General features: G+C 47.8%; 1 protein-coding gene across 8 annotated transcripts in view; it reads left to right on the top strand.

Moving 5' to 3' along the window:
- Positions 1-16038, top strand: part of TRAM2 (translocation associated membrane protein 2) — a 75549-nt gene that overhangs the window by 32047 nt on the left and 27464 nt on the right. For 6 of the 8 annotated variants that reach the window (XM_024765932.1, XM_024765931.1, XM_024765933.1 and 3 more), the window contains exon 2: positions 6705-6768. In XM_024765932.1, the coding sequence (XP_024621700.1) occupies positions 6705-6768 (64 nt within the window). Of the gene's footprint in view, positions 1-6704; positions 6769-6866; positions 7069-16038 lie in introns of all 8 variants that reach the window. The other 2 variants (XM_024765935.1, XM_024765934.1) reach the window with 1 other exon arrangement.

Genomic DNA, 16038 nt, shown 5'->3' with positions numbered 1-16038 from the left:
CACAACCTGCAGAAGCAGGAACATATTTGAAACTTGTGGGAAGACCTCTCAGCAGGCTGTCGGCGTGAGGCTGTGTTTTTGGCATTGACAGGGAGTGGAACCAGGAAATGATAGCCTTTTGGAGCTGAAGGTGGAGAGGACCTTTAAGGACATCCGTTCTGACCACCTGCTCCTGTCTATGCTTATCTGTAAAATGGGAATGTTACGAGTGTCTGCCTCTCGGGTGGTTGTGAGAACCGCCTCAGAAGTAATTTCTGTAAAGCACTTAGAAACGTGCGTGGCACTGAGTAAACCCTCGGTAACATTCACTGCCATTATTTTTGTTGTTCATGGATGAGAAGACTGGGGTCCAGAGAGGTAAAATGCCTTGCCTGAGGTCTCCCGGCTGCCGCCCCAGCAGAGCTGGGACTGGAGTCCAAGTCCACTCTGCTCTTCTGGCAGCAGCTGTTTACTGGCATCCTTGGTCTAGCAGCAACTGAGAGCTCAGATTCATGTGCCCCTAATAGAACATGGCATGTGGAACGGTTTTGGTTTTGTTATGGCTACACAAGCATGCTCGGTGTCACTGGCTTTGTGCTTGATGCCCTGTTTGAGTTAAAAGTTCAGTGAGGCTTCCTCTGTGTGTGTGTGCGTGTGTGCGTGTGTGTGTGCGTGCGTGTATGTGTGTGTGCATGTGTGTGTGGTGGCCCCTGCTACGTAATTTAGTGTTTTCCTTTGCATTAGTGTATTAGCATGTTTCCACTTTTAACCTTTCACCCACTGATCCAGGCATTTAAAATGCTATTAAACTCAATAATGTTTCCATCAATAGCCTTAGAGGTATGGGAAATAATTGGAATGACATTTTTAACGGGCTCCGGTTTCTCAGCCCTCTGTGTTACACAAACCCAGCCAGCGCTGGCAGAGGGGGGGCTTGTTGGCCGTTTCGTCCCTGGTCTGAGGTTGGGAAGAGTTGGGAGTGAAGTTTCGGGGTGCCAGAGGACCTTTTAAAGCACAGAGAATGGTTTTTGTGCTGGAAAGGTAGAGTTGCTTTTTTAGGGCAGTCTTTCTTGTTTTCTTATTAATGGACGAGGTGAATCCAGGAGCTGATCCCTCCTGCCTCCTTCTGATGGCTTCGAGAAAGCTTAGGGCCAAATTTCTGGGGACCTTTAGCCAACAACTTGGACTTTCTGGAATGAGGTTGTGTGGATCAGCCTCATTCCGGCTCCTTTGCCTTCAATATATATTTTTGGTTGTCCTCTCCTGCTTCTGTTTTAGGTCACCGTTCTATTTTATGTGCCGTATTGTGTGTCTCTGAAATTTGTTTTTGGAACACAGTTTTAAAAAATCAAATTGAATATTGTCTTTTCTGTTTGTAAAGTTGTGAGGTCCTGCCGGGGAGGGGACCTCTCTGTGCCCAGGTTTAGCCTCTTCATCGATAAAACGGGGAAATGGACATTATCTTAATGAGATGTGTAACGTGGGAGTGAGCACAGCTGCCTGAAAGAAGGTTGCACGGTTTGGAATGGTTTCACCTGCTACGATGAGGGGCGTAGGGATGGAAAAATGCTGGAATCTCAAACTTTTTGCTTTAATCGGAGTCCCAGGTCCTATTCTCTTAGAATCATGTTCGGAGAGCATTTGTTAAGCATTCATCTGCGGTTATTAAATATTATAGCTGCTTGCAGTATTCGCTCTTCAAATAGGCATTTATGAGAGACCTACAACGTGCCCAGCACTGGGACGGACCCCAGGGAGAGAGAGGGGACATGCACAGGGGAGTGAATGAGGGCAGAGGACAAGCTGAGGGTCAGGTGACAGTGCAATACTGGCTCCCCTGCTTAATCATGTCTGCATTTATCAAGTGCTTGCCGAGCACGGGCCGTTTCTGGGCACTGTTGCAGGCAGTGGGTTGAAGTTAATCAAGATGAGTGAGATCCCCACTTTCTTAGAACTTACATTCCAGTGAAGGGAGAGTTTAAAAACGAGGAAAGACAAACCCCATAAAGCTGTCTACTTACCAAGGGTGAATTTTATGGTGTGTAAATTACATCTCAATAAAGGTTAAAAAAGAAAAAACCTCGGCCCTCATTGGCCTTTGGGTTTGCCGCAGGGCAGCTGACCCTCACTCGCCCGCACCTCTTGGGTGTGCACTGGGGCTGCTCGCTGACATGTATATGTGACCTCAGAACCTGATCTCCGGGTTTTGCGGTATCTGTGGACGTTCCCAGGGCGGTGAGATGTGTGGCTCACCCAACGAGATGTCCCCGGATGAAGGGGGACCCAGCGACACTCTGCCTTCCTGGTCCAGCTCCTTCTGTGCGCAAGTGGCTTTTTGCCGTCTGTTTAGTGCCACGTTCTTGCATCTCTGTGCCTTTTGTCAGTGACTTGGCTGCTTATAAAATGGACCTCACGCGTGGTGCTGGGCCACCGCCTCGGGGTCCTGAGCATGGGGAGGCCGTGAGGGGCCTGGCGGAGAACATAAGCGTGTTAGAAGGGCTTCCTTCAGGTGCGAGCCACAGGTTCAGTGTTCACACTTCAACAGCCTGCGTTCTATACAGCGTCTTTCAACAGGAACACACATAAACCAAGGTTACATGTTGATTGGTTGATGGAAATGGACCAGAGGCCTTTAGGAACCTAACCCCTAGGAGCAGGGGTCCTTTAATCGCTGGGATCACGGTAACTTCCAGAACAGAACGACTGGGAGTAACAAGAATTGACTGGATATGCAGGGCCAGGCCAAGGGCATCTGTCCAGCCCATATGCCAAACGGCTGTCCTCATTAAAAAAAAGGGGGATTATTCTTCCAGCAGTTACAGGCTGATGCTCTGTTGTGTTAACTCCTGTGTCAATAGCTGTTTCCCTTAATTCAGGGTACAACTTCTTGTGTAGGACAGCATTACTTCACATACCATTTTTGTGGGTGTTATATATCTGACTTGGGGCTAATTCAGACAACAACACAGCTGCATTGTGGTCTTTGTTGCTGCGCACGGGCTTTTCTCTAGTTGTGGCGAGCGGGGGCTTCATTGTGGTGCGCGGTGTGGTGCGGTGGCTTCTCTTGTTGCGGAGCACGGGCTCTAGGCACGTGGGCTTCAGTAGCTGTGGCTCGAGGGCTCTAGAGCGCAGGCTCAGTAGTTGTGGCGCACAGGCTTAGTTGCTCTGCGGCATGTGAGATCTTCCCGGACTAGGGCTTGAACCCGTGTCCCCTGCATTGGCAGGTGGATTCTCAACCACTGCGCCACCAGGGGAGCCCACAGCTTTTTTTGAAATTGAAGTGTAGTTGATTTACAATGTTGTGTTTCAGGTGTACAGCAAAGTGATTCAGTTATACATATATATCTATTCTTTTTCAGATTCTTTTCCATTATAGGTTATTACAAGATATTGAGTATATTTCCTGTGCTGTACAGTAGGTCCTTGTTGTTGATCTGTTTTATATATAGTAGTATGTATCTGCTTCATTTATACATATACATAAATATACTTTTTCAGATTCTTTTCCTTTATAGGTTATTATAAGTTATTGAATACAGTTCCTTGTGCTATATAGTAGGTTCTTGTTGTTTATCTGTTTTATATATAGTAGTATGTATCTGCTAATCCCAAACTCCTCTAATTTATACCCCTCTCCCTGGCTTTCCCCTTTGGTAACCATAAGTTTGTTTTCTAGGTCTAGAAACAGCTTTTTAATTTGTTTAAAACAGACTTTCTGCCTGTTGCATTTTGTGCTTTTAACCAATTGAAGAAGCCAGTGGCATTCTTAGTTTTATCTTGTCTATGTTTGCCACTAGTATATCCCTGTGATTTTTTTTTTGTGCCCTTTATTAACTGCCATCTTCTAAAATCTTTTTCAATAAAAAGAAAGGATGCAAAAAAAAAAAAAAACAAAAAGGCCACACATCTGTATACACTTTCGCCGTGAGCCCGTTTTATTTGGCCGAGCTTTTCGGTGTTAAACATTAGGGGTAACCCTGTGGGAAACAGTAATGAAAAGCACTAGTATGTTTAGGAAGTTTTTATTATATAACCACTTATCTCTACGTTGACATCAGTAAACGAAAGGTTGACCTACATGTTTTCTGTGTCACTATACTCTGAATACTTTCATGTACTCTGAATATTTTTGTGCCTTGGTCTTTATGTTCCTGTAACAACCATTAGATTAACAGAGCTAAGAAAGTGATTTAAATAGTATTTAATAAGTTGTAGCCCTTATACTAAATAAGTCAGAAGGAGAAAGACTAATACTATATAGTATTGCTTATATGTGGAATCTACAATATACAAGTGAACTTATTTACAAAACAGAAACAGACTCACAGACGTAGAAAACAAATTTATGGTTACCAAAGGGGATATATTAGGAGTTTGGGATTAGCTGATACGAACTACTTTGTATAAAATAGATAAACAACAAGGTGCTACTATAGAGCACAGGTAACTATATTCAATATCCTGTAATAAACTATAATGGAAAAGAATTTGAAAAAGTATATATGTGAATGTATATGTTTATATATGTGTATATGTATATATATATCGCTGAATCACTTTGCTGTACACCAGAAACTAATACAACATTGTAAATCAACTATACTTCAATTAAAAAAAAATTAGAAAAGAAAGTTGTAGCTCTTGTCAAGTGGCATAAACTCAATCCAAGTTATAATGTCAGAGTAAAATGAAATAAATTCCAAGTGTAGAAATGCATGGGAAAAGCTCTCAGAGAACTGACCCCATACATGTGGAGAGAGGAAAACCAAGACCGTAGAGTGAATATTTGGTTTTTAACTTTACGTATTTCTGAATTGTTTCACTTTTTAAAAAGTATGTTTCTCTTGAAGTTAAAATAAAAATTGACCTAAAACATAAGTTGATTAAATGAAATGAATTCTCTGGAGGACACAGACAGTGACTAGCCAGAGAGGCCTGCTTTGTGAGGCTGGTGAGGGTGGGGCTCCCACGAGGGGCTCCCAGGCTGGGCTACGTGTGGGCTGCTCTGGGGAGCTTGGCGGCTCCCTGATGCCCCCGAGGGGCAGGGTTAATTGGCTGGGGCAGCCCAGGCATCGAGATTCTAGAAGCTCCCCCAGGGGTTCGGATGTGCTCTACGCACGGGATTCTGATGTCTCTTAGGAATGGACTCTGGCCAACTTCAGGAGGCCGTCTGGGGGTTCATACAGGTGATGGGGTCTGTGCTCCAGGGCAAGGCTGTGGGAACCCCAGCAGAAAAGTCTGGAAGGCACTCAGGGCTAACCAGCTCTTCCTCCATCCCCGCTCAAGATTCAGAGCCCAGGAGAGGGGGTCTGATGGGCTGGGGAGAGGGTCTGCTCCCTGTATCCTCCTGGGAGGGCCGTGGTCACCACAGTGACACCGTCACAACACACAGCTGGGAGAGGTGTCTCCTCTGGAAGTCCTGGTATGTTGGGAAGGGGCAAAGGGGTACTGTTCAGCCAGAACCCCACAGAGGTCTGCTTCAGCCCACCAGCTTAAAAGACGAGTATGTTTCCTGAATAAAACTGAAGGAGAGATTGTGCCTTGAGCGTGGTTCAGCGTTTGGTGAAGGGGCTGGAAGGCATCATTCAACCATTTCTCTGCTGCTTCTGCCACAGTCCAGTGCGTTTCCTCCACACCCACAGTGCACCCTTCACATCTTTTTGTTTAGAGGAGAACCAGTAACGCTACGGTTGAGGTGTCCCCAGGGGCCTCCCAGAAAAGACCTGGGGTCTGGTCGCCCCTCACCTGGCCTCCGCACCTGCTCCAGAACCGTGTGGGGGCGCTTCTCAGCCCCGGCTGCACGTCAGAAACATCTGGGGAGCTTTAAACAATGCTAACGGCTGGGCCATCGCCACCCAGACCAGCTGGAGTACCACAAATATCCCGCCTTTAGAGACACGGGAAGTGAGGCTCCAGGTGTAAGATCACGGCTCCTGGTTGCGAGGTGGGCAAATGCAGAGGCGCTGTCTGAACCCAGGCAGTCGGTTCTTGAGTCCAAGCTTCGAATCCTGCACCTTGTAGTCTCCCCGCTGCAGGCTGAACTGCAAGAGGACTGAGCTGGCCACTAATAACCAAGCGACGACCTCAGTTCTTCCACAGCACAACCGAGATTTGAAAGGCAGCTTTCGAAATAAACAGACCAACAGAGTGGAGTGTTATGTTCTGCCCCCCAATAGGGCGTATGTGAAATTAGCAGCCGGAATTCTCTGTTTCTGAGGCTCAGGTTTACACTTTGCGGGCTGCCGCCCACGGTGCAGTTAGCCAGCGTGCTGGGGAACCTCGGCTAGGTCCTAAGTTCTGAAAATCTCTGGAAGGCTGTGACCTTATCTTCTGTTAGTTTCTGACTTCGCCCATGCTGGGGACTTAGAACCAACGTGATAAACACTTGAATGAATGGCAGGCAGATTTGTACCCTTTGCTGGCGAGCTCTCGGCCGGCCGAGCACACCTTGTTGTGTTCCATCTGCAGCGAGTGCAAGTCTAGATGCCATCCAGGACTTGGGATTGTTTCTTTTGCTTTTAGTGCAGGTATTGGGAGGGATGTCATTCAAGAAAATGGGAAAAAAACAAATGGTGCTAACTTGTGCTCTAGGTGAAACCCTTCATTGGAGAGGCCTGTGGGTCTGAGACGTGAGAGGCGTGGCCCGAGGGCTGGTAGCAGGCTTTGCTTGTTTCTTTTGATGTGGACAAGAAGCTAACGTGGAACTTTTTCCCTCTATTTCACAGGTCACCGCCAAGACTGCCTTCCTATTTATTTTACCTCAGTATAATGTTAGCGTGCCTACAGCAGGTAAGAAAAGCACTGGTCTCTATCTTTCCCGGGCCCTGGTAACCCCACAGTTCTTGGAAAACTTCCTTTTCCTGTGTATGTGTATATGATCATTTTAGATATTTAGACTCAGCTTCCAACTCCCTGTTGCTGTGAAGATGCAGCTTCGGGCCACGTCTGGCCCTCAGCCCGAGGCTCTGCAAGCTTGAGGTTCTCGGGTCCACCTCCAGGAACTGGGCATCGCCGGTGCCCTCGTGGCGAATAAAGGTGGAATGTTCTTCACTGAATCCAGCCCTCCCCTCTTCATTCTGCAGTGGACAGGCGAGTTTTCTGGACTTGGAGGTCAGATTCCTTTCCTGGCCTGGCTCCACCAGCGGCTAGCTGAAGGTCGCTGGGGGCAAATCCCTCAACCCGTGGTCTCTGCAGGACGTGGCCGGAGTCTTTCCTGTCCTCTCCTGCCCCTGCAGTCCCTGTAGCCAGGCTCTGGGGGAAGTCACCCCTCTGGGACAGCCAACTTGGCCCTTCATCTAGAATCAGAGCGAGGGACGCTGGCAGGAGAGGGACAAAACTCCACGCTCATGAAGGAAGAGACAGGAAATGCCATGGCCAGCGCCGTAGTCGGGAGACTAGGCAACACCAGCTCATCCCCAGGCACACGCCAGCCTGGCAGGCACACAGACTGTCTTGTTTGATGCTGTGTGGTCCAAGGTCAAATTCAGCCTTCTCTACTCCTGTCTCTTGAAAAATCCTAATAACTAGGACACCTCTAGACCCAGCTGTACTTATGATTTACGGATGTAAATTTTTCTTTAAGTTTTTTTGGTTTAAAAAAAAAATTGGGGTAAAATACACGTACCATTTACTATCTTAGTCATTCTTAAGTGTACAGTTCCGTGACATTGAAGTACCTTCCCTGCGTTGGGCTGCCATCACCACCACCCATCTCTAGAACTGTCTCCACCTTGCAGAACTGAACTCGACCTCTTAAACGATAACCCCCCTCTCTCCCCTCCCCCACGCACTGGCAACTACCATTCTACGTTGTCTCTATAAATTTGACTCTTCTAGGGCCTCATATAAGTGGAATCATATAGTATTTGTCCTTTTGTGACTGGTTGCCGTTTATTTTTAAATAAACATTTTCCAAAGTATATTTATGACTCACAGGAAATTTATAAAATACAGCTAAACATGAGAAGATAAAAATCACACATGACCCCATCACCCAAAAACTACAGTTAGCCTTTTGGAATCTTGAGTCATAACCAGTTTTTTTGCTGTTAGCAGATGATGAACCCTTTTACCATGTCCTTCAGTATTCTTCCATTCAATAAGACATTTTGAAAAGCTACAGAGTATTTATTAATAGGAATTACTACAGTTACTTATTCAATCCCATACTGTTGGATATTTCTAGCTTTTATAGTGCTACAGTAAACATTCTTGTGACTTCCTGCATTCATGATTATTTTTTAGGATAAATTCCCGTTACTGGAATTTCTGGGTCGAGTAGTGTGTACATTTTAAAGGTTTTATATACGTGTTGCCAAAATACCCTCGGTCATCTAATTCTTATGACCCATAAATCCTGTTTTTTGGTAAATATAAAATGCATAGACTTCTTTCTTTAATGCCAAAATGCCAGTTTATTAATTGATAAAGAGATAGCCACCTATCAAAGGTTGTGCTCGTATTTTCATTACATTTCTGCCCAAAGTCAATTTCCTTCTTTTCATTTTTAAAATTAAAAAAAATTTTTTGGCCACGCCATGTGGCACCTGGGATCCTAGTTTCCTGACCAGGGATCGAACTCATGCCCCCTGCAGTGGAAGCGCGGAGTCGTAACCCACTGGACCGCCAGGGAAGTCCCTGGATTTAGAGGGGATGCCAGATCATAGCCCAGCACTGCTTTGTTAGCTACCAGGAGGAAGTGTTGTCCTGGGGACCATGGCAGTTGAAGTACATGTGAGCGGGACGTGCCTTTATTGTAGGAAGGGCCTGTTTGTAAAGCCAGATCATGACCAGAGGGTTGATTTTTTTTTTTTTTTTTTTTTTAGTTTGAAAAAAGACTTTCCCAGAGAAATTGGGAGACAAGTGATATCCTAAACGCTTCCCTCTCATGTAACGTGAAACAAAGGCTTCACGTGAAGCTCCAGGGCTGCGCCCAAAGCTTCTGAGCAGGAGTGCCCCCCAAGTTCCTATCATGCCCTCCATTTGTTTGTTTTAACTAATTAATTAATTGATTAATCCAGACAAATATTTCTGTGCCTGCTGTGTGTCAGGCCCGGACTATAAAGTAATTATAAAACATGTCTGATCTGCAACTCGCAGAACTTACTGTTTATTAGGGAGAGAATAGATAATACACAGCAAACAATAAATAATTATAGTCGTGATAAGCATAGTGAAGGAAATATACAAGGTTGTGTGATAAGGAAAAATCAAAGGGTGATGACCAGGTGTTTCTGGGACACTGCCTTTTGAACCGAGCGTCTGTGCAGGTGGTGTGGGGGGGTTAGGGAGGGGGTCTGGGCGGAAGAAAGAACGTTCCAGGCACAGGGATGGGCGTGTGCAAAGGCTTCAAGTGAGGCACGGACAGCTTGGTGTATGCTAGTCACTGAAGGAAGGCCAGTGCGACGGGAGCCTGCAAGGTTCGGCGTTTTTCTAGGGTGGGCTATGCAAGTCTACCCCTAGAATCCTCCTCCCGGCCAGAAGAAGGCCTGGGTAGAGGTGAAGGGACATAAAATCCATACTGAAAGAGAGGATCGACCACTGCTAAATAGCCTGACTTTTATTTAAATCTTGCCATTAGGGGCTGTTTGAAATAGGACAAGCAAATCATCCAGAGAGACGGTGCCATCAGAGTAGCCTGTTTAATTTTGTTTTGAGCTCCTTGATCACCAAACCCAGGGTGGTGATGTTTGGTTTATAAGTTGCAGAGGAGGGCAGATTTCTCACGGGAAAGAAGCAGTTCATAACCGAGGCCTGCTGAGGTTGCGAATTTAAAGCCCTCGCCCCACAGATCGCTTTAAGGCCGCAGGTGCTTGGGAATGGATCCTATTTGTGTAACCAGGGTCAATTCTGATTTCTAAGGTTTCTTCTTTAAGTGGCCTGTAACTCGTTCAACTCAGTGTTTAAAATGTGCATTCTAGGAGAGCAGTCACGGTTTTCGTACAGCGTGATCTACTGTTTCTAAATCCCTCATCCTCCCTCAGCAGAGGTTTTCAAGTTCTATAGAAAATAGCCAGTGGGAATGCTGATGAGGTTTTTTACCTGTTTCCTTTCCTCCCTCTCCTTCTCTCCTGTCTTCTTCCCGGCTCCCAGCATGTGCTTGTAGGCCAGTGGTGACAAACATACCACAAGGTGAGTGGCTTAAACAACAGAGATGTAACGTATTGTACGCATCCAAGATCAAGGTGTCAGCAGGGCCATGCTCCCTGTCTTGTGGCAGCGGAACACCAATCTTTACCCTGTGTCCGTGGTAGCCTCTGCGTCCCGTTTCCCCTTTCTAAAGGGACACCAGTCATATTGGATTAGGACCCATTCTACTCTACTATGGCCTCATCTTAACTCTTTACATCTGCAATAACCCTGACTCCAAGTAAGCTCACCTTCTGAAGTGCTGGGGGTTAGGAATTCATGGGAGTTTTGTGGGGACATGGTTCAACTCATAGTACTAGCTGTAAATATATGATTCTCTCACATTATAATAGCTAGTTAAGAAGATTAAGCTCCGTTCAGAGAGATGAACTCAAAGAGGAGATGGGCACAGTTGTTGCGGTCAGAAGTTGTGCATCTCGGGGCAGTGCCGGTGTCCTTGGGGTTTTCTTTAAGGTCAACGGCGATGAAGCAGGAAATGTTTTTTTTTTAATTTATAAATTTTAATTGATTAATTTATTTTTGGCTGTGTTGGGTCTTCGTTGCCGTGCGCGGGCTTTCTCTAGCTGCGGCGAGCGGGGGCTACTCTTTGTTGCGGTGTGCGGGCTTCTCATTGTGGTGGCTTCTCTTGTTCTGGAGCACGGGCTCTAGGTGCGCGGGCTTCAGTAGTTGTGGCACGCGGGCCCAGTAGTTGTGGCTCACGGGCTCTAGAGCACAGGCTCAGTAGTTGTGGCGCACGGGCTTAGTTGCTCCGCGGCATGTGGGATCTTCCTGGACCAGGGCTCGAACCCGTGTCCCCTGCACTGGCAGGCGGATTCTTAACCACTGCACCACCAGGAAAGGTCCCTGAGCAGGAAATGTTCTTGTCACCACATCCTGTCTCTCATTCCCATCTGTTAGGGTTGCCAGACTTAGCAAATAAAAAATCCAAGACCACCTGTTAAATTGGCATTTCAGATAAACAGCAGGTACTTTTTTTAGTGTAAGTATATCTCAAAGTATATGTGGGGCATAATTATACTAGAAAAGTATTCTCTGTTTGTCTGGAATTCAAGGTTCACTGACCGTCCTGTATTTTATCTGCAACCATACACCCAGCCCAGCTCCGGCAAGGAATAAAATGTCATGTGTCTGGTCTTGCCATTAGACACTCCAAGTCTTTCTGATTCAAATACCACAGAGTATCTGCTGTTACGGCCAGAAGTATATAGACTGTAAAAGGTCAGCAAAGAATAGAGGCTTGAGTCTTCCCACAGACAGACTAATGGCCTGCTGGCTCCCCTTCTGATGTAGAACAGGTGACCCCAGACAGGCTAAAATGTACCAGGTTCTTTTGAGTTGTGCCACTAGTTTGCTGAATTGTCTTGGGCAAACTATGTAGCGTCTGGGTCTCCATCCCCACCTGTCAAATCGAGGGTGAAGGTCGCTGTGTCAACCCCAGCGATTCCTTAAGACAGGAATCCAGGAGGCACTTGCTACTCAGGTTGTCCACAGACCAGCATCACCTGGGAACTTGTTAGAAACACTCCAGGCCCCACCTCAGACCTTCTGCACCGGAACCTTCATGGTAACGAGATCCCCAGGTATTTGAAGTGCTGCTGCCCTGGGTGAAAAGCTCTAAGTAGACTTGCGGATGACCCTGTGCTTCCAACCCCAAAGGTAAGAGAGGGAAACCCCGTAAATCCAGTAACTCATTTGCATCTTTCTGTTCTCGTCCAGTTTTGGTTTTGCTATAACTTGCGTCTAGGAGCGGGGGAGGGGGTGCCGTCACTGGGTGGATTTGGTTTCCAGCTGAGCCGCTGCTGCCCAGAAGTCATGGGCACCTAGAGCGAGACGGCTGGGCGCGAGGGGCCTCTTGGAGAGAAGGGTTGGTTTCACAGTAAGCAAAGGGGACAAGGACCCATCCCCTGGCTCTGTTGGTCCCGGTGGTTTTATCACCACCAGCTGCTGTGTAGCATTTAGCAGCTGGAGATGAAAAGCCCGGGACCCTCCCACACCATAGCGTGGCCCTTTTTCTCACAGCCTTTCCAAGATGAGACACACGGCTCCATCAAAACAACCTCAGACAGATGATTTTTGGTTTTTTTTTTTTTTTTGCGGTACGCGGGCCTCTCACTGTTGTGGCCTCTCCCGTTGCGGAGCACAGGCTCCGAACGCACAGGCTCAGCGGCCATGGCTCACGGGCCCAGCCGCTCCGCGGCATGTGGGATCTTCCCGGACCGGGGCACGAACCCGTGTCCCCTGCGTTGGCAGGTGTATTCTCAGCCACTGCGCCACCAGGGAAGCCCAGACAGATGGCTTTAAAGCCTCATTCAGGGAAGGCCTTTGTCCAGGGCTCAGAGTGTGTTTTGTTCCCTTGCTAGCTGGTAGGAGTTAGTCTTGTCTTGTGCTTTTATCATGTACTCGGAAGATTGGCATCACATATCAAACCGAGCCCCTGTTTGTAAGATGAGCTTGTGGGGGACAAAAAGGGAAGAGACAGGTGGACGACAGGGGCTCCGGAGGAGGAAACCTGACTTGATTACAGCCGAAAGCTGCCCAACCTGGACCTGTGGTCTGTCCAGCTACAGGAGGCTTGAGACTCAAAGAGCCTGGCCTTGTCCTTTTATACCAAGGGAGAGAGCTGCTGGACATTCCCAAGGATACAGCAGTAAGGGCAGAGGAGGGGCTGGGCCCCTCACACCCCGTGCAGCACCAGGGCCCAGGGGAGCTGTGGGAAGGTTGGGTTGCCAAACGGGCTGGTGGGCATGGCCCAGGGGACCCAACGAGGAAGGCAGAGATCTGGGTCCATCCTGGGCCCTCGGGCCAAACAGCTGCCAAGATCCCCTTTGGCCCTAAGGTCCTGTCTATATGGATAAGAGAAAATAAACCAGAGTCTTCACTGCCATCACTGTATTGGTTGGCATCTGAGGAAGAGTGGGGCTTATAGCCAGACCTGGACTTGATCTTTTATTTTATCAGTAAGCAGAAACTACTTATTAAACTTCCTTAGTCTGTTCAGGCTGCTATAACAAAATACTGCAGACTGGGTGGCTTATAAACAACAGAAATTTACTTCTCACAGTCCTGGAGGCTGGACATCTGAGATCAGGGTGCAGCCTGGTCAGGTGAGGACCCTCTTCCAGGTCACAGACTTCTTGCTGTGACCTCACGTGGTGGGCGGGTAAGGGAGCTCTCTGGAGCCTCTTTTTTTCTTCTTTGCGGTACGCGGGCCTCTCACTGTTGTGGCCTCTCCTGTTGCGGAGCACAGGCTCCGGACGCGCGGGCTCAGCGGCCATGGCTTACGGGCCCAGCTGCTCCGCGGCATGTGGGATTTTCCTGGACCGGGGCACGAACCCGTTTCCCCTGCATCGGCAGTCGGACTCTCAACCACTGCGCCACCAGGGAAGCCCTGGAGGCTCTTTTATAAGGGCACTAATTCCATGCATGAGGGCTCGCTCCATGCTTATGGTTTATAAACACCTCCCCAAAGGCCCCACCCACTAATACCATCATCTTTGGGGGTTAGGATTCCAACATGTGAACTTGGCAGGGGACACAAACATTCAGACCATAGCAGTTATTATTTAAGTATAACAGTCATGCGGGAAAGTGGAGGGACCGTAAGAGGTCACCTCCAGGTAACAGCACCTCGGAAGTGTGTCCCCTTCCTGCCTAGACTTGATTTTTGTCCAATCCCCTGTTACAGCCCGGAGAATTTATCCCACGCGGAGCTTCTAGAGGTTTAAGCAAGAACCACTGAGTTGAGTCACTGTGGCTAATTGTTAACCAGCCTGAAGCTGACCAAGCCGGTAGCATCTTTGAACGGCTGCCTCCCCTCCCCCGCACTCCCATTTCTCCTGATCAAATCTTTTCTTCTCCTGTCTAGCCAGGATCATGTTTTTTTCTTACTCAGTTGTTCTTACTGAAATAATTTTTTGTCCTTAATTTAACAATGAACTTGTTGATGTTATTTTTATCCAAGTTAAAAAAAAAAAGGCTGTGACTTTAGACATTTATTGGTATGTGATCTCGAGGAGCTGTTTCCTCTTTACGGCTCTCAGTGAATTAACAAAAAGTTCACACCTTCCGCCTCGCAGGTGCTCTTCACGCGCTGCATGTTGTCTGCCCAGGCCAGTTGTAAGTAGAAGCCTCGGACTTAGAAACAGCCATGGGGCTGAGTGTAGGCCTGGCACCAGGAGTTACTGAGATATTTCTTTCTTGAAGGCCACAGGCCGGGTTATATTAGCCTTATAAAAAGGAATGGTACGTCAGGAAAACTACGTAGAGGCTGGACACTTTTATTTCCAAATTCTCTTTAGTGCATCTCTCATTTTTGCTACATCTCTCATTTTTTGCTACATTTTTACATCATAAAAATATCCTTGTCTTCCTACCTTCTATAAAACTGGAGAAAATAGGGCTTCCCTGGTGGCGCAGTGGTTGAGAGTCCGCCTGCCGATGCAGGGGACGCGGGTTCGTGCCCCGGTCCTCTTTAATTCTCCGGGCAGTCTGGGAGAGGGAGGGAGGGAGGGAGGGAGTGTGTGTGTGTGTCTTAGTTTGCTAGGGCTGCCATGATAAAGTACCACAGACTAGGCGGTTTATACAATAGTAAAGCACACACGTTCTTAAGGGAACAGTGTGATGAATTTTTACATCTGTGCGCACCAGGTGGGGAGACAGCGCTCCCGACCTTCTCACGCCCCTCCCGTCAACACCCCCTCCCAAAGCAACCGCTCTTCTGTTGTCACGTTTCCTGCTTAGTTTTACCTGTTCTTGCCCTTCATTCCTCCCTGATTTTTAAAAATGGCTCCACTGTTTATATCAGTACGTGTGTCAGAATCCCCTGGGGAATTTAAGCACAGATCCCTGGGTCATGCCCAAGTTTCTGATTCACTGGTCCTGGGGTGGACATACATGCAGCAGTGTGCACCCCTGGGATCCACGGAGAGGCTGGCACTGTGGTCCACAGCCACAGCTTGTTACAGCTGTGTGTTATAAGCCCCCGTGTTTATAACTCTGGTCTGTTTACCCGGTCCTCCCTAGATGAAAACTTCCTGGGTTGTTTCCATCAGTTTATTGTCAGAAACCACGCTGCTGTGCGCAACCTTGCGCATGTGTCATTTTGAACGTGGCAGGTACGGCTGTGTGATAAATTCCCAGAAGTGGAATTGCCACATCCAAGGGCTGATGTGTTTGTAATCGCGATGGGAATTACCAAATTGCCCTTCCGAAGAGGTGGTCCATCTTGCATCCCACCAGCGGTGTGAGAGAGAGCCTGTTCCCCGCAGCCTCAGCGAGTGTGCACCAAGCTTTGGATTGCTGCCAGTCTGATAGGGATGACGTGGTAGCTCATTGTACTTGTAGCTCATTTCTCTTCTTTTTCTTTTTTTTTTAAACAGAATGTTACTGAGAAGAGTGGCTTTTTTCTTTAATGTTTATTTATTTATGGCTGCGTTGGGTCTTCGTTGCTGTGCGCGGGCTTCCTCTAGCTGCGGAGAGCAGGGGCTACTCGCTGCGGTGGCTTCTCTTGTGGAGCATGGGCTCTAGGCACACGCGCTTCTGTAGTTGTGGCACGTGGGCTCAGTAGTTGCGGTGCACGGGCTTAGTTGCTCCGCAGCATGTGGGATCTTCCCCGACCAGGGCTCGAACCCGCGCCCCCTGCATTGGCAGGAGGATTCTTAACTACTCTGCCACCGGGGAAGTCAGGCATATTTTTTTTTTAATATTTATTTTATTTTATTTATTATTTTTGGCTGCCTCGGGTCTTAGTTGCGGCACACGGGTTTCTCTCTAGTTGTGGTGTGCAGGCTCCATAGCATGTGGGCTCTGTAGTTTGAGGTACGCAGGCTCTCTAGTTGAGGCATGTGGGCTCTAGAGCGCAGGCTCAGTAGTTGTGGTGCACGGGCTTAGTTGCTCCGCAGCATGTGGGAT

Source organism: Neophocaena asiaeorientalis, unplaced genomic scaffold (genome assembly GCF_003031525.2).
Source record: "Neophocaena asiaeorientalis asiaeorientalis breed wild unplaced genomic scaffold, Neophocaena_asiaeorientalis_V1.1 scaffold46, whole genome shotgun sequence".
NCBI lineage: Eukaryota > Metazoa > Chordata > Mammalia > Artiodactyla > Phocoenidae > Neophocaena > Neophocaena asiaeorientalis.
This window is presented reverse-complemented; position numbering and strand designations above follow the sequence as displayed.